Below are 17,804 nucleotides of genomic sequence, written 5' to 3' on the forward strand. Positions count from 1 at the left end.
CATGCTCCCCTGCCATTAGGCCCCGACTTGGGTTGACCCTGGAAGCCCTGTCCTCCTCCCCCAACACTTCAACCCACCCTCACCCCAACGTGCACCCCCTCCTTACCATGTACAGCTGGAAAGGCTTCCAGTCTTCAAGGCCAACTCAGGGGCACCTCCTCCTCCAGGAAGCCTCCTCCCTCTCCAAGAGCTGCTGCCCACACCTCGGCAGGTCTGTTTCCAGGTTCTTTATCCATCCCCCTCAACCCAACCTCAAATAATATGTGAACAAACCACCCAAGGTCCCAAGAGACCCCATATCTACAAATCTTTGTGACAAAGACCAGCAGAGCCTCCTGCCCTAATCCACCCAACACTGCTGTCTTTACCATAATTCATTAAGGTTGAGGCCCCGAAGACTCCTGTTGGGATGTCATCCCTGATCCCCAGGAAAAGCACTTTAAGCATCATTAACTCTTGACAGTTCAGATCCCCTTCCTCAGGGGACAAATGGGGCCACTTATGAGAGGAGACAGCAGAATTGAAATCAGGAAGGAGAACCCCCCCAAAATGGAGCAGTGGAAATGGACCTCAACCCTGATTCAGAAGAGCTGTATGACCTTGGGCAAGTCGCTTCCCTTCTCTGGCCTTTCTTCCTCTGCCAGGAAACAGTAAGTAGAGTACACAGGCACTGACCCACAAAGGCCTTTCCTCCCTCCTTCGGGTTCCAATGGCCTGGGAGTCCAAAGCACTTCTTGTATTGTGCTGCCTTCCAGAGTATCACCAGCCCTGGGGTCAAAGGCAGGGAGGACCAGGTCTCACCCCACACTCCAACAGAAGACGCGGGGTCCTCCAGAACCTGTTCTGGGACCCAGCAATGTTGAGTTGTCTGTGGCTGCCCCCTGGTGGCCCAATACGGTCATTGCAGCCTGTCCCTGAGCTGGAGCAAGGGACACTTGGCAGCCTAGCAGGGGAGCGCCTCCAGTCTCACCCACCCTCTCTCTGGGCCTCAGGGTTAGCTGGTCAGATCCAGGGAAGAATTCCAGGCCCTGAGCACTTGAACAAGGGTCTTCTCCTGGCTGCAGGTGGAATGGTCAGCCTGGCCTGGAGCAGCCCACCTAGGGCAGGACAAAAGTGGTAGACTCGGGGTTGGGGGGGGCTTAGTCCCAGCCTATGAAGCCAGCCAGAGAACCCATTCCAGTCTGGCATCTACCTCCCCTTCCTGAGAGACAGGAACAAGGAACCTGGAGTCCAGGCCACCAAGACCCCCACCTGCATCCAGGCCTCCCCACTGAACTGGATCAGTGAGAAGTCAGGGGACCAGCCCCCATCCACCTTGCCCAGCTCCAGTGGCTGATGCTGAGGCTGGGAGGTCAGCCTGTCTGCCCGCTGGGCCCCTGGAGAGAGGCTGGTAATGAGGCTCTAGGCAGAGGCGGAATGTGGTATCTGGCACCTTCCCAGGGAGTCCCAAATTTGTCTCTGAACAGCTTATCGCCGCCCCCCCCCCCCACTTGCCAGGGCCTTGTCTTCTTGGAGGTGGCCAGGCAGTGGCCAGTGACGGCAACTTCCTGGTCCAAGGCAGGGCACCTCTGAAGGGGTGTGCACAGGAGCCAAGGGTAACCTGAGGACCTTCTTCCTAATTTAATAAAGCTCCTGTCACTCCCTCCGTGACCCTGCGTCTCTAGAAGGGCTGATGACGAGCTACCCTGAGTCACTCACATGCCACACAACCAGCCTCTGGCTCAGAATCAGACTGCAGCAGGGAGAGGGACTCAGTCTAGCTGGGGTCTGTCCTGGTCAGAGTCAGGACCAGCAATCCCCACGCCAGCTGCACAGGAGTACAATGAGGACAGCTTGGAGGGGCTCTGTCTGGGGCAGGGGGAGAGTATCTGAACAGCTGAGGGCCTGGAGACAGCAGGGTCAGGTCCCCATCTTCAGGGTCCAAGGCACTCACTTCTGGAGTGCCTGTCCTCCTGTCCCCTCTTACCCTGGGGCACCTGAAAGCCCCAATCAATCATAGACCTCAGCACCAGGGGATAAAATATACAGATATATTTATATTATCAAAAGGTCCCCAAAGTGGGGAAGGGGCACCGGGCAGCCTAGGCCCTCCCAGTAAGCCCAGACCAGAAGGGGGGCTAAAGTCCCCCAAGTCCAGTTCTCAGCCCTGTGTACATTTACCCAAGAGCTCCCTCCCCACCCCAGCTGAGTGCTCCTTTAGAGCTGTTCTGGAGTCTGTGGCAAAGGGGTGGGCTCCCTTCCAGCGGGGGCCCCAGGGCCTTGAGACTCTGAAAGGATGGCAGTCCGCCAGAGTGCCTCACTGATGCCCATCTCTCCAACCCCTTAAACTCAGGGTGTGTGACCTGGGCGGGGAGCAGGCCAGGCCAGGAGGGCTGAGCACCTGGTCAGAGCAGGTAAGGGATTCCTCCTCAGGCAGACCCTGCTGCCTGCCCCCCATGTCCTGGCCAGGGAACCCCATGCTGCAGTCGGGATGAGGGGTCTGGGGGTATGGCTTCCTCATGCGCCCCCTGCTGGCTCACACCAGGCATGCAGGGCATGAGGGTGTCTTGCCCACGAAGGCTTCACGGTGGCCGAGTCCCACCTGCGATCAGACGTTTCGGAGGAGCTGTGGGAAGGCACAGAAGTCCAGATTCCATGAGCACGTTGTGAAGATTCACAGGGAGCAGGGGCCAGGGGCCAGCAGAGAGGGGTCTCCCGGGAGCCAGGTGAACCCAAGGGGCCTGTCAGGACTCCCACTGAGGATGGAGGGACAGGGCCGAAGGGCACTCAGAGAGGAGAAGCAGTGGTGAGTCAGGTGGAAGGCAGGCTCCAGCCAGGTCCCCAGCCGCCTGTCCACAGGGATGGAGAGCCACTCACAGAAAGGGGGTCCGCAGTAAAGGCAGCCACGCTCCGGCGCATCTCATTCTCACTGCCGCGCAGGGGGATCAGCGAAACGCTGCCCAGCCGGACCTCAGGCACCGCCCGGGACACGCGTGAGGGCTCTGAGGGCCACACCAGGCCGTCGTGCTGGGCAGCAGGGTAGAGGAGGGGTGTTGGGGTCTGGGCTCGGTTCGCTGGCCTAGACACTCAGCTCCGGATCCACCCACCCTTCCCAGAAACGCCTCCAGCTATGATCTGAGGCGAAACCCTCAGCTTTGATCTGAGCCGATATGAGAAACAGCTGTTAGGAGAACATGACTGTATTCCCCCCACCCCGCCAAAGCCCAGCCAATTACATTACTCAACAGCCCTCATTTCTAGGTCCACAAACAAACCGCTCCAAGAAAGCAGTGCCAAGAAAACAGTTCTAGAGGAACATGTCTGCTTCCTTTCACCAGGAACCAAGAAAACTCTAGAATCTGCTCTGTTTCCCTTTAGACTTTGACTACCAGGAAGCTCAGGGCTAAAAGCTCAGCCCAAGCCCTGGTACAGTTTTGTCTCCCTTCTCCCCAAACAATTCTGACCTCTCATTTTAAAAAACTGTTTTGGGATTTCCTTGGTGGCCCAGTGGTTAAGAGTCTGTGCTCCCACTGCATGGGGCACGGGTTCAATCCCTGGTTGGGGAACTAAGATCCTGCATGCTGCACGGCCAAAAGACAAACAAACAAACACCTATTTTAAGTCCAACCCACCCCTCTAGGCCTGCTCTGGCTTCGAGTCCTTCCCAGCCTGTTCCCACCTGGCCCACTGCAGCAACTACCTCACCGGCCTCCTCACCTCCAGGTTCGGCCCTTCAGCCCATCCTCCCCTGCATGCCGCACCCAGAATGAACCCTCAGACTCAGACTCAACCCTGCGCACCACTCTTGCTTAAAACTCTCCCTTCAAACTGCCGACTAGGTCAAGTTCAGCTTCCTTGGCGTGGCCTTCAAGACTGAGATTTTACTCCCAACTTCGTTTCCAGTGCCAACTTCTAGCATGCCTGGCTTCTCCCTTTACACCCTGTCGGCAATCCTGCTACGCCTGTGTGCAAACTGTTCCCTTTGCCTCGAAGCCGCCCCACCCCCGCCTTTGCTTGGTGAACGCTCCCTCATCCCCAAAGATTCAGCATCCACGATACCCCCTCCCTGCTGCCTTCCCCACCTCACCCAACACCTCCATGATGTAGGGTCCCTGGCTTCCCTCTGTCACCACAGCACTGGGCTCTAACAGGCGCCTTCTGAGTCTGTTTTCCTTTCCACAGGGGGCGTGAGTGCCCCAGGGTAGGGGTCTGCACCCTCTGTCTCTAGCATGCCTGGCTCAGGGCTGGACCAGAGCAGGTACCAGGAAGGGTTTAATGTGAGAATGAACGAACAAGTGGATTAAAAGCAACTCAACATCCTGAAGCAATCGGTGGCCTGAACAGTGAAGAAGCACTCATACCCCTTCTCTGTAATGGAGGTCTCCAGGGACCCACCGCGCACCCCACGCCTGGTACCTGCATGAAGAGGAAAGTGGCGAACCACTCCCGGAGCTCCATCTGTGTCTCACAGCACAGGTACCTACAGGGTGGGGCATAGGTCTGGATGCCGCCAGGGTCTGGCTGAGCAAGGATACCCTACCCTGTTCCACCACCCAGGGTCTCGTGGGCAGGGCCCAGATCTGGACAGTGAGGGGGCCCAACCAAGGGAGACATGCTACCATCTCTCCTCGGCCTGGGGCCCTCACTCACCACTGCTGCTTCTCGTGTTTCTCCGTCTCGTGCACCACCGTGAAGCCCCAGCTGCAGAGAAGGGGCAGGTGGGGGTCACTTGATAGCTCAGAGAGGTCTCACAGCCCCAGTGAGAGCCTAGGACAGAGCCCAGAAGCCTGGGCCAGGGCTGGGGGCAGAGTTCAAGTCCTTCTGCGGGCACAGCACATCCCGGCCGCTGCCTCTTCTTCTCACAGCCCTGCCAGCCTCCCAGGGCCTTGGCTCCCCCACCCCCCAGCCCTATCCTCCAGAGAGAAGCAGGCACAGCCAGCGGGTAAAAGGAGAATGCCAGAAACCCCAGCCTAGTGATTGCAGTTAATAACAGTGATAGTGGCTATGCATCACTTTTCAACTTTTAAAACATACCACCTTATCAATTATACTTCAATTAAAAAAAAGAAGAAGAATAAAAAACCATACAACCACCCTTTGGAACAGGCGTGCCATTATTTTCCCCATTCCTCAGATGTGGGAAGTGAGGCACAGAAAGGTCCCGGAGCTAGTCAGTGACTAACTGGATTTCAACCCAGGCCAATGGTTCTTAAACATCAGCAAGCATCAGAGTCCCTTAGGTGGCTTGTGACAGCACAGACTGCTGGCCCCACCCCCAGAGTCCACGATTTAGCAGATCTGGGGTGGTACCCAAGAATTTGGGCTTCTAATGTGTTTCCAGGTGATGCTGATGCTGCTGGTCTGGGAGACCACACCCTGAGAAGGATGAGCCAGCCCCTGTCAAGTTCACAGCCCTCAGCTGTGCCTCCCCCATCAGTTCTGAGCCCCAAAGGCCCTAGTCCGTGGACCCACCTCCCCCGCCCCAGCTCACCAGGTGGGTGGCCGGAGTTTCTTCTTCACTCCCAGGTAGACTTTGAGACTCCTGATGGGCCACTCCTTCTCAGGCCTGTGACTCTGGGTGGGGAAGGGAGAAGGAGCAGGAACTTCAGTCAGTCAGGGTGGGCACTGGGGCAGACCTCCCAACTGGGTGCCTCCCTCCCCCCTCTCCCCAGCCCCTCTACATCCCAGCCCAGGAGCCCTCCTCCAGGAAGCCTTCCTGACAAAGCCCTCGCTGCTCACAATCTAGCTCGACAGAGCCCCCAGGCCTCTCTCCCTGCCCCAGCGTCAGACAGTCAACCCTTGTCCCCGAGGCAGCTGGACGTCCACAGCAGTTGATTCCCAATCCCTCCCTGCTGCCCCGCAAATCGAGAACTGATCTGTATCAATATCATCGGCTGATGCAGATTGTCTGCAGAGGGACAAGTCTGCACATTGCACATCATGAGTGTACAGGAGCTGAGAGCCTCGGCTGTCTGTTTGTCTCAGGTTATTTATTCTTCACCCTTCCCTGCCCCATGGAGGCTCCAGGGTTGACTGTGTGAACAGAAGGTGAGCAGTTACTGGCTCTTTGGTCCCACAAAGTGAAGGCAAATGACAAGCTGAAGCAGAATGGCCATTCGGTAGACCACTGGCAAGAACTTCCCAGTGGTCTAGGGCAGGAAGCGACAGACCAATGTATTGGGGAGGAGCACCAGATCACTGACATGCTCATCTCTAGTCCCCACCTCTGCATATGGGTCTGGGCTTGGAAGGAGCAGGCTGGCTCAGAGGCAGGGGGATGGGAGCAATGACCTCCCGTGAAGAAGCGGGTTGGAGGTCAAGCTAATGAGCCTTCCTCCTGCTCTGGGAGCCACTTGCTTGAAACCCTGCCCCCACCAGGCACCCCTGGTGCCAACGGGGACACCAGGGTGGATGGCAGGGGAGGGGGACTCACTTACAACCAAAACTGGGGGTCACAGATTGAGCCACCTCTACTGTTCCCCACCATTGCTCCCAGCCACCCCCAGGCATGGCTCCTCAGCAAGAACAAAAAGAGGGGACTAGGGGATGGCCAGGGAGATGGAGAATTTCGGGAATTGGTGGCCTTCCCTGTGAGGTCACAATAGGATGGGCTGCCTAGGGAATCAGTGGAGACTTTGGTGCTGTCACAGGGGGTGTAGTTTAAGAAGGGCTTATTAGGAAACTTCACCCTGCTTTCACCCCAAGTCCTCCTAATGACCAAGCCCCTGATGCGGGAGCCCCACATCTCCTGCACATAGCAGGACAACGGCTATGTGCCCAAAAGGGCCAGAACAAGGTGAGCTGCGGGCACAGGATGATCAGGGCTGCAGGCAGGGAGGAAACTGGGCAGAGATAAGGAAATCAGGCTGCTGATATGGGAGAAACAACGTCTAGGGAGAATACAAGAAAGAAGAGGCCTGCATGCAAGCAGGGAAGACATAAGGCTGAGAGCACTGAAGAAATCAGACTGCAGTTGGAAGAAACCAGGCAGCAGGAACGGAAAGACTGAGACAGAGGCGGTAAAAGAAGTTAGGCTGCAGGCGTGGAAAACATCCGGCTCTGAGCATGATAGGAGAAAGGATGTGGGGGAAACTGAGCTGCAGGTACAGAAGGAATCAGGGTGAGGGAATGAAAAGCAGACAGTGGGCTTGGAAGAAGTCGGGCTGTGGGTGTGAGGGGAAGAGAACTAAAAGCAAGGAGTAAAGTGAATCCATAGTGGGAGGAGCCGGCCCAGGAGTGTGACAGGAACAGTGGTTGCAGTCAGGGCATAGAGAGGATTAAGGGAATGGAGGCAGTCAAGCCAGGCTGTGGCTCCTTCAGAATCAGAAAAAACAACCCTCAAGCTGCTACTTCCTCAGGTACTGGTGCATGTGGCGTGTACGTGGCAGGCTGATGATGTGAGTATGGCCAAGACAAGAAGGTTGAGGGGGACTTTGGGGGGCAAGGGGAGCGTCAGTCAATGTAATCTTCATTTCTGATCAAACAGCTCATGTTGCCAGCATCTCTGAGGTATAAGGTCACTGGCAGGGAATGAAGTTCACTCCTTGACGCTCAAAGACCTCTGCTGGAACCAAGATCTTTGTAGAATGTGCTTTTCCCAGGGGCCTCAGTGTCTTTACCAATGGGAGACTCCAGGACGAGGCTCGGGTGTACACATAGCCTGAACTGCCAGGGACTGTCCCAATTTCAAATCTGTCCTGTTGCCCCATAAACTAGCAAATACCAGAATCACCAACACCTCAGTAGCCAAAACACACCTTCCCAGGGCTCCTGTGAGACCAGGTGCCGGCTGCCACTGGGGAGAGCACCATCTAGCCCTGCGCTGACCAGCCCTTGCTATGAGGGCTTGATTCCTGTATTTCAAGGAATAAAAAGTTGAAGCTTTTTGAGGCTGACAAGTTTGGGTTCGAGTCCCAGGCTACCACCTAGAGATGGCCTTGGGCAAGTCACCTGAAGCCTGCTTTCTCACCTGTGAAAAATGGACAATATCCCTCCACACAGGACAGTAGTGAGGTTACATGTCCCAGTATGTGAAAGGCTGGGCACCAAGCCTGGTTCGATAAACATTAGATCTTCTTTCTAGCTCTCCTGCCTCCTCTCCTCCATGTCAAGGGACCAGCAGCTGCTTTTCCAGGTGCCTCAGCCATTCTCCCTCCTCTCTGCCCACATTGATGGTCTGGTTCTATTCCAAGGGGCTAAGCACCCCTAGAGGGAGAGGGCCAGGGAAATAGCATCCAGAACCAAGGGGAACTGACTGGACGGGTGGATGGGCCCAGAAGTAAGGATGTGATCACAGAGGGAGGCAAAGGAGAGAAGAGGAGGCATTCCCCACAAGGGTCAGCAGGAGCCCAGGCTGCATAAATAGAGGTATAATGTGCAAAGAGAGGGAGGTGAGGGTCCTGCTCTATCTGCTGGGCTCCCGCGGCAGCCAGGCCTGTCCAGATGTCCTCAGGAGATGCAAGGGGCAGAAAGGGCGGGAGACACTGGTAGGAGCTCAGGCTGGACCCCTGGGCTTAGAAACACGTTTCTGTTTCCTGTCTCTTCAGAGCATCTATACTCTGTGGCACCCAAGGCACAGCTGAGATCCACAGGGGTGTCATGGGAGGCAGATCTCAGCTGAACCTGAACAGTGATACTCAGTATCATTCTAGGGATGGAGCAGCACCAAGGGAGGAGAGGATGAACTCCCCTCTCCCAGGGTGTGCAAACAAAGGCTGACAACCAGCTAAGGAGGCTACTACAGCTGGGGAATACACCACAAGCCTCTGTAGTCCTGTTCTTCTGTTTTAAGATAAGGGCAGTAGCAAGGACATTCTAATAGCCCTGGAACTCTCTCCAGGGCTGGAAAGAGGGTGGTTCCAGGGGTGACAGGAGGTGAAGATCAGAGCTCTAATTCAAACCTAGGGGCTTCCATTAACTGGCTCCACAGCCTCCACCCTGAATCTTTTGGAAAAGTCTAGAGCATTGCACTGATGGGGGACCTTACCTTGGGGGAAGGACTCTGGGATAGGGTTGGGGATGAAGAGAAGCAGACTAGGCCACAAGCTAGGGCGGAGGCCAGGAAACCATGCCTGGAGACGGCCAGGAGCTCTGGCTGTGTCCCCATGCTCCCACTAGGCTCACTTGGCCCCCAGGAGGTGTAAGGCAGCTGGCAGTTGACCCACAGCTACTCACGGTCTCAGGGACCCCGCTCCATGGCCTCTGGCTCTGTTTGATAGAGGATCAGGGTTACAGAAGAAGGAGGCCCAGGTCCAGAGCTAGGACAGTGTGTGTAGTGGTGCATGGCGGGACGTGGCTTGTATGCTGGGGCAGCGGGGGCAGCGCTAGGACGGAGATGGTGTTTGGTCTGGGAGGACGCCCGGCATATGGACAGCATGGGCACGGAGTGGGCTGGGATGGGGTATGGCCTATGAAGCAACAAGGCATGCACAGGCCACAACTTGGGGCTGTCACCACGTAGCATGTTCTTGTGGGTGCCATGACCAGGCACAGGTGAGAAGCACACGCCTGATGTGATGGCATCTAGGTACCAGGGCCTAGTAGGGCTCCAGGGCAAAGCCATGTGATCACCGAGAGCCACAGCAGGAGGGTCTCTGAGAGTCCACAGCTCCCCCCAACTGCTGTGCACCCCAAGACCCTGCGATGGGGATGCTCCCATTGTTAGGCCCAGGGGGACATCTGTGCTCGGGTGTCTGAGCACACTTGGGTGCAGGTGCCCACCTCGGGGCAGGACCCAGCAGAATCACGTACCCGAACCTCCTTGTAGAGCCGCAGGCAGCTGCTGTTGAGGATGAAGTAGCGATCGTGGAAGCCACCAGAGGGCAGGCCCAGGCCCAGGAGGCTGCGGTCCTCTCGGAACTTCATCATGCCGTGCTTGGTTTCGCCCACGTGGCTGGCTGGGGGAGGAGTGGAGTGGGCACGGGCTGCACCAACCCCCTGCCCACAGACACAGACACCCTGGGCAGGGTCCCAGGTTGAAGGAAACTGCTCCATCCTGCCCCAGCCTCCGAAGAGGCCTGCCCGCCTGGCGCCCTCTGCCTGAGGTGTTCCTGCCTGGCACCACCAGATCTCACCCCAGTTCTGGATGGAGGGACCCACCACCAGGTTGCCCGACCCTGTAGGCACCACCCATCCAGGGACACCACCTACCTAGGTACAGCAGCATGGCCTCCATGGACTGGTGCTTCTTCACCACCAGGTAGCTGTCCATGCCCAGCCCATGCAGGATGGGCAGCACCTTCTCCGCAAAGTGCAGGGGGCGCTCTGGGGAGAGGGCACAGCGTCACCAGGGCCACTTGGTCTGACAGAACTGAGGGCTGGCCCATGGACACACATCACCTACGTGCCCAAGGGCACCGTCCACTCCCTCTGCCTCCTAGCGCCACGTCGCTGCCCTGACCACTTCCCACACCCAACACATGTGGTTGGGACCAAACCTGCTCCAACCCAACATGTCCAAAGCCAAGCCGGTGATCTTCCCTGTGTGTCCTCATCAGGGAAACTGGCACCACCCCCCAGGCCACCCAGGCCAGAAACAAACCCTCCTCCCTCTCAGCCTCCATGTGTCTAATCTCTGCTTCTGTCCATCTCCTTGCAGCTACTCTGGCCCATGATCCCATCTTCTTGGACCAATACTGTGGCCTCTGAAGCAGTCTCTGCTGTGTGCTCTCATCCCCTCTCCCCATGTCTCTCTACCCAGCAGTAAGGAGCAATCTTTTCAAGCTCCCAACCACTAACCCTTCAATGGACTTACATTGTTGTCAGGCCCTGAGGGTGGCCTCCGCCTCTATCTCCAACCCCATCCCATGCCACAACCTCTCACTGCCCTTATCTTAAGCTCCTTGAAAGGATGGTGTCCCCAGCCACCACAGGGCCTTTGCCCATGATGTTCTCACTGCCTTGAAGTACTTTCCCCTCTTCTTCACCAAGGAACCCCTACCCTTCCTTAACCTCCTAACCCAGGGACTCCAAAGCCAAAGACCCTGTTATATGCTCTGGTGACGGACTTCCCTGGTGGCTCAGTGGTTAAGAATCCACCTGCCAATGCAGGAGACATGGGTTTGATCCCTGGTCTGGGAAGATCCCACATGCCATGAAGCAACTGAGCCCATGCGCCACAACTACTGAGCCTGCACTCTACAGTCAGTGCTCCGCAAGAAACAGAAGCCACCGCAATGAGGAGCCCGTGCACTGCAAAGAAGAGTAGCCCTCCGCTCACCGCCCGCCACAACTAGGGAAAGCCCGCGCGCAGCAACAAGGACCCAATGCAGCAAAAATAAATAAATAATAAAATTTTTTAAAAAGCTCTGGTGGCATTGTGGCCCTTTCCTTCACAGCAGTTAACATGGTTGTAGTTGTGCGTTTACCAGTGTGATCATGGGACAGTGTCTCTATTCCATACCAGACTACCCCCAAGAGGGTAGGGACTGTGTGTCTGGCTCCCCTGCCCAGTGCCTGGCACTCAACAAATAACGGTAAAACAAATGAACAGATACGGCCTCATCCTCCACTGCCACTGAGACCATCCTTCACCCTAAAATGCCTTTATCACTCCCCTTCACCACGATGGCGCCTTCACAACACCCCACCCCACTCCTTCTGCATGCTCATCACCACCCACTACCCCCCTCACCACCAATGCTGTCACTCACAATCCCATTATCAAATTCAGCATCTCCACCCTTGCAAGCAACACCATTCTCACCGACACCTGAGAAAGCGCCGTAGCCGACACCATCTACCCCTTCATGGTCCCTTCCTTCAGCCACATCACCTGAATCCCTGCCAGCACATCACCACCACCATCACTGAGATCACAGCATGACAGCAACATCCATCATCTAAAACCCCCTTTACCACCACTGTCAGCACACTGTGGGGTACAGGAGGACAGACTGGCGCCACCCCATTTCCTGCACCAATCCTGTGGTCACCCACCTGCCTCCTCCCTCTCGTTGACCTCGAAGCAGGTCCAATAGTCCTTCTCCCTGATGCCCACATTCCTGCGATCCAAGATCTCCAGGGTGAGCTCCTCAGCTGTCATGGATGCTGGGATCTGTGGGGACCCAGGATGAGGAGGCTGATCAGCCTACCCCAGCCCCAGCCCCTGCTCTGCCACAACCCTGCTGTGTGATCCAGGGGCCGAGCCCATCCCTCTCAGGGTCCTCTGGAGTCCTGGAATACAGGGGGGTGTCTGAGTGGTCCTGATGAGCTGGGTGGGGAGAAGGGAAAGAGACAGGCCCTGGCACCAGCCAGATACAGGTCCCAAACCAGGGCTCCCCTTAGCATGGAAGCTGTTCTCCCTTGGTCATCTGAGCCTGTGCCCAGCCCAGCCTGACTCTCCCGGCCCCTGAGCTTCTAGGTCCCTGGCCTTCACCTTGACATGTTGCTCTGTCTCCTCCTTCTTTTCCTCCAGGTACACAGTGCAGATGAAGTCACCGGCGTGCTGTGGAGAGACAGGGCTCAGCTGGAGGCCTGGGGAGCAGGTGCAGGAGGCTGGTCTGAGCCCCCCACCCCAGGCCCTGTCCTTCACCTGAGTCCCACTAGCAGTGCCAGCCACACGCATCTTCACAATGGCAGTGATCTCCTCCCGCTGCTTCCTCAACTCCTCCTCATCCACCTGGGAAAGGGAGAGGGACAGGGACAGATGGTCACTGCTGCCCAGGGGCTAAGTTCTGCCTTCCACTGCCCACTGGCTGGGGACGCACACTAAACACCATCACATAGTGGCTGATGAGGTCTTCCACCACGCGGCCGGCCTTGTAGTCCTGCCCATCTGTCTGGAAGAGTGTGGGCCCAAACACAATAGCCAGGTTGTGCGTGTTCATCTGGTTCGTGTCTGAGAAGCACTGGACACTGGACAGGGAAGGATGGAAGCCTTGAGGAGTCAGCCCAGAACTTCCCCACCTCACCTTCCCAATTCCTGACAAGTCCATGAATGGCCCCTGAGAGGCCAGGGAAGGTCCCAGTCAGAGAGGACAAGTAGTTAAGGAGACGAGGGGACAGACTTTCTGGCCGTATCTTGGGTCCTGGGGAGAAGTAGGGCTGGGAAACTGAGAGATCTGTCCACCAGCTGAAACCGCCTCTATTCTCCCACCCTGCAGGAAGTAAGCTGGGAGACAAAGTGTCCAAGACCAGGGCACATCATAAGGCAACATTCAGTTCCCAGGCCCACCTGGTTCCCAGGGGAGAAGAGTCAGCCAGACTGGGAACAGAAGAGTCTTTTCTACCCCAGCCCTCCAGTAGTGCTACTTCTCACCAGTACAAGTGGCTGATAAGGGCCTTCACTGTGGCCCGGTTGACTGGGGGCAGACGCGCCAGTAGCTCTCGGTACCTGGAGACCTTCTCCTCTTCATCCTCAATCCCTGGGTTGGGGGAGATGGATCAGGTCAGGAACCCTCTTGTAACCACCTCCCCTGTCCCACCCCTCTGGTTGCCCTGCCTCTCATCCTAGGTGATACCACTCCCTGCCCCCCTCCAAGTCAAATCAGGCCAGCCATGCAGCAAAGATAAAGAATTCTCCAAGGGACCCTGGTTCTGTATAGAGTGACAATGGGAGTAAGAAGAAAGGAGGGAGAAGAACTGGAGCCCACCACTGGGGCATGCCTAGTCCAAGTGCATGATGGGGAAGGGAGGGAAAACTGAGATCAGAGTGTACAAGTCAGCAGCACTGGCCTGGTCTCAGGCTGGGCACGGGCTGCAGGGCCCACCTGAGGCCTCCAGCCAGGCTAGGCGCTGGACTCGAGTGAAGAGCCCATCGGGCAGATCTCGCAAGAAGCGCTTGAGCGCCGAGGAGACGTCGTCCACGTGCTGCTCGCCCTCCTTGAGGCGCACAGAGCGAGCGTCCAGCCGCAGGCTCTCCAGCAGCCGCTGTGTCTTTGATGTCTGCCCACACTTGCGGTAGATGCCCTCCGACGTCAGGCCTGGAGAGGGGTGGGGCTGAGCTGGGGGCGGAGCCAAACGTGAGGGGCCAGGAGCATTGGTCAAGGGGAGGACCTCACGGCTTTCAGAGAGATCCCAGGAAGGCGAGGCTTGGCCTCTGGGGCAGGAGGTAAAAGTCTCTCGGGGTGGGGAGGGGCGGGGCCTGTGCCACGGGGGCGGGGCTCACCGCACTGGGTAATGTAGTCCACACAGCGGTACACAATCACCGGGATATCCGAGTCTCCAAGCTGCTGCTCCGACAGCGTGTCCCCTGAGCTGGCCGCTGCTTTCTGGATGGCCCCCAGCCAGCCCGTGAAGTCCAGCCGCCGCTCCCCCTGGATGTACAGCGTCCTGGGCCGGGGAGTCAGTCACTTGGGGACCTACCCCTGCCCCACCCCTCCCAGGCCTGTCAGACTTTTCAGGTTTCTCAGAGCCCTTCAGGATGGCCAGAGCTCACCTCCGTCGCTCCACCAGCACCAGCACCGGGTTCTCGCTGTCCCCTTGGACGGCTGTGGAGGGGTGGGTTGACGTGAGGCCCAGGCCTTGTTCATGGTCCCCAGCCTGCTCCCTGCTGAGGCTCTCTGGGTCCACACACCCCTGGGACACACCCACCAACCCCCAGGGTGGCTGAGATGCACCCCAAGGCCAGGAGAGGACATGAGAGGGCAGGCTGGCTCCTTTGGCCAGGCTAGGGTAGAGTTCAAACTTCTGGGGAGGGGCTGGGGCCTGGGAGCCCAGGATAGGGTGCCCCGGAGATTGGGGCCCAGGTCCAGGTGCACGCACAAAGCTCCTGTAGTTTCCGAAGCTGCAGCGGCTCCTCGCAGGGCCCCTCTGGGAAGACAGCATGGAGCTCGGAGCTGATGAGGGCGAACCAGCCCTCCTGGGCCCGCTGTAGGCTCAGGCCAGCTTTGTAGGGTAGGCGCCCAAGCCTCTCAAAATCCCGGGCCAGCAGATCCTCAGCCAGGGGAGGCACGAATGCCTGGTAGGGAGGCCAGGGAAAGGGGAGATGGCCAGGGAGGCTGCATCAGCCAACAGCACTGCCCACCCTGGATACCCTAGCTCTTTGGCTTGTGGCATGTACTTGTTTTCCACCCATCTGTCTCCTCTCTCTCCCCCAGGGCAGAACCCAGCACAGTGAACTAAGTTGGGTATCATATCCCACTTCATACTCAGATATGCCCTCCTCTGGAACACCTTCCCAGACACCATTAGGGATGTCCCTTCTCTGGGGCCCCACGGCACCAAGGCATTCTTGCCCTCAGTTGTAGCACCAATTACAGTTTTTGCTGTATGGACCCCATCTGTCTCCCCTGGCTCCCAAGCCACTGAGGAGCTGGAATCAAGACTGGTTCATCTGGATCCCTGGGGCTCTGAGGATTGACTGTCAGGAGGCTCACAGATGACTGGTCGATGAACAAGAGAATGAGAGTCACAGGCCCTCATGGCACAGGAGAGCCAGAGGGCACCTGATTCTAATCCCCAGGGCAGAGCTCTCCTCTGCAGCCTTCCTGCCTCCTTCCCCCAGGACAAGGCGCTCCCCCTGGAGGCAGCACTGTCCATCCTAGGATGGCTCTGCTGTCATTCATTATTAAACATATATTGAGCACCTAGGGAATGCAAGGCCCACGGCCCTCCTTCCACATAGTTGAGATAGGTCTCCTGACCTCCCCTACCACCTGGGAGCTGCAGATCACATCAGGGCCTTGGCTCTGTGTCTGCTGCCCTCCATCAGCCTCTGATCCATGCGGTGGGAAAGCTGGGATACAGGGGATTGGCCAGGAGGTCCTACCCTGGGCCCTGACAGACTCCTCCCACACCCGCCTGCTCACCCAGGCCCACCTTAGCAATGCACTTGACCCATTCACGAGCCAGCTCTGCGCTCTCCAGCCCAAACAGGTACAGCCGCTCTCCTTCTGTGTACACCTCAAAGGTGTGCTCAAAACTGTAGATACACAGGCCAGGATTCAGGCCCACTCTATCCAGCACTACCCCCTCACCCGCCACACTGCCCTCATGACTACCCTTCCCCTGGTCCCCTACGAGGTGGGAGAAAAGCCTTAGGCTAGGGCCTCGGGAAACCTGGTTTAGCCCCTGCACAGCCCCAGCATGCTGTCCAACCCTGGGGAGGTCCTGCCCCTCTCTGGGCCTGTTTCCCTGTCTCCCCAATGGAGGGTTGGACTTTACATCAATAACAGTCTGTGATTCTGCCCAGGGGTGCTCACCCATGGGTGTCGGGAGTGGGCACTGCCAGACACACAATCTCGCTGGCCCGAATCTCCCCGTTGGGGGTCACTGCCCGCTCATTCTCATAGTAGCTCAGGACCCCGTCGCTAAGCACACACCAGCGTCGGCTGAATTCTGGGGAGAAGTTGGGCAGGGGAACCATGAGGGAGCCTTTCACCCTCACCTGAACACTACCTCTGCATCCTCCCTGGGCCTCCACTCCCACCTGACCCATGTCCTCTCCATTCTAGCTCACAAGCTTCCCCCAAATCCATCCTCCTCCCTGTAGCTCCACCAACCCAGCCCAGCCCACACCTCTCCCCTGGACCTGCCAGGTCTGCCCCTGCCCACCTCCCTGACCACTCCTGCACACACACCCCACACTCCCTGCTTTTGCTCACCCTGTTCCCTTCACCCACACCCTCTATCCTTCAAGGCCAGCCCAAATGCCATAGGAAGCCTTTCATACCATAGCCCCCTGTGCCCCACCCTTCCTTTGCCAGCAGGACCCATTGTTCTATATGCTGCTTCCTCCTACAGTGACTCTGAGGAGACTGACAAGATCCCATAAAGGAAGAGAAATGGGAATCTGGACCAGGAAAGTAGGAGAAAGAACAGATTGTCAAGGCCATGCAGGCTCGTATAGTTCACAGCATTGAGCATCCCACTGGCTCAGAGCTTCCTGGCACCCAGGCTGAAAAAAGGATGACCCATTTATATGACCCATGTCATATAAATGACATGATCAGGCAGAGGAAGGTAGACTAGGGGCAGTGCCCCAGGGGCAGTGAGGTGGTAACAGAGTTCCAAAGAAATCTGTTTGGGAGTTGGAGGGCTTCATCCGGGGGTGCTGAAGGATGCGGTGAGCAACGGCCTCAACAATGCTCACACAGCAGATACTGTCTCTCATCCTGGCTACGAGGACATGACATTTGCCCTCTGAAGGCAGTGCGTCCCAGAGCCTGCCTCCCAGGCTGGGTTCCCTCCAGGAGTGCCAGCCCTGCCTCAGTCACTCCTCATCCTGCAGACATTTGCAAGGGCCCACTGTGTGCTAGACACTGTTCTAGGTGCTGAGGGCTACAGCGCTGGCCAAGAGAAGTTTATATTCCAGTAGGGCACAGAGAATCAATAAATAGACCCATAAATAATGTCAGATAAGTAGTGTGAAAGTAGGGCTTGCTATTTTGGATTAAGTGGTGGGGAATGAAGTCTTCGAGGAGTGACATTTAAACAGAGGCCTGTTTGAAGTGAGAGACTAACCATACAGATATTTAGGGAAAAGCATTTTGGGCAGAGGGCACAGCAAGTACAAAGGGTCTGGTGAGCATGAATGTTATGTTTGAGAAACAGCAAGGAGGACAGTAAAGCTGGAGCAGAGTGAGTGAGGGAAGAGGAGTCAGAGAGGTAATGGGGTGGGGCGGCTGATGTGCAGGTCCTTGTGGGACATAGTAATAAGGATTGTGGATTTTACTCAGAGTTGGGAGCAAATGGAAGGCTGAGGTGATAGACAGACTGACCTTTAAGCTTAGTCCTCAAACTTACTAGCATCCACGTGCTCCAAATACCAGATGCCCAAAACAGGGCCCACACCTAATAGGTACTCAATAAAGTCTTCTTTGTTTTAAAGGAAACTGGCAGTGACTTGCTCTGCAGTGCCATGCTCTACTCCCACCCCGATCAGC

The 17,804-nt window shown here is 57.0% G+C and overlaps 1 protein-coding gene across 8 annotated transcripts in view; it reads right to left on the bottom strand.

Moving 5' to 3' along the window:
* Positions 1 to 2,016: 2,016 nt before the first annotated feature.
* Positions 2,017 to 17,804, bottom strand: part of ARAP1 (ArfGAP with RhoGAP domain, ankyrin repeat and PH domain 1) — a 63,001-nt gene continuing 47,213 nt past the window's right edge. For 4 of the 8 annotated variants that reach the window (XM_067038831.1, XM_067038830.1, XM_067038836.1 and 1 more), the window contains 18 exons: positions 16,122 to 16,257; positions 15,739 to 15,841; positions 14,683 to 14,878; positions 14,357 to 14,408; positions 14,087 to 14,250; positions 13,689 to 13,901; positions 13,238 to 13,343; positions 12,687 to 12,834; positions 12,512 to 12,598; positions 12,356 to 12,424; positions 11,917 to 12,034; positions 10,129 to 10,242; positions 9,730 to 9,875; positions 5,471 to 5,553; positions 4,630 to 4,680; positions 4,396 to 4,459; positions 2,857 to 3,006; positions 2,017 to 2,605 (listed from right to left, as the gene is read on the bottom strand). In XM_067038831.1, coding sequence (XP_066894932.1) covers positions 2,588 to 2,605; positions 2,857 to 3,006; positions 4,396 to 4,459; positions 4,630 to 4,680; positions 5,471 to 5,553; positions 9,730 to 9,875; positions 10,129 to 10,242; positions 11,917 to 12,034; positions 12,356 to 12,424; positions 12,512 to 12,598; positions 12,687 to 12,834; positions 13,238 to 13,343; positions 13,689 to 13,901; positions 14,087 to 14,250; positions 14,357 to 14,408; positions 14,683 to 14,878; positions 15,739 to 15,841; positions 16,122 to 16,257 — 2,018 coding nt within the window. In that variant the 3' untranslated portion in view covers positions 2,017 to 2,587. Of the gene's footprint in view, positions 2,606 to 2,856; positions 3,007 to 4,395; positions 4,460 to 4,629; positions 4,681 to 5,470; positions 5,554 to 9,153; positions 9,187 to 9,729; positions 9,876 to 10,128; positions 10,243 to 11,916; positions 12,035 to 12,355; positions 12,425 to 12,511; positions 12,599 to 12,686; positions 12,835 to 13,237; positions 13,344 to 13,688; positions 13,902 to 14,086; positions 14,251 to 14,356; positions 14,409 to 14,682; positions 14,879 to 15,738; positions 15,842 to 16,121; positions 16,258 to 17,804 lie in introns of all 8 variants that reach the window. The other 4 variants (XM_067038833.1, XM_067038832.1, XM_067038835.1 and 1 more) reach the window with 2 other exon arrangements.

The sequence above is a fragment of the Kogia breviceps genome, chromosome 7 (assembly GCF_026419965.1).
Source record: "Kogia breviceps isolate mKogBre1 chromosome 7, mKogBre1 haplotype 1, whole genome shotgun sequence".
Classification (NCBI taxonomy): Eukaryota; Metazoa; Chordata; class Mammalia; order Artiodactyla; family Physeteridae; genus Kogia; species Kogia breviceps.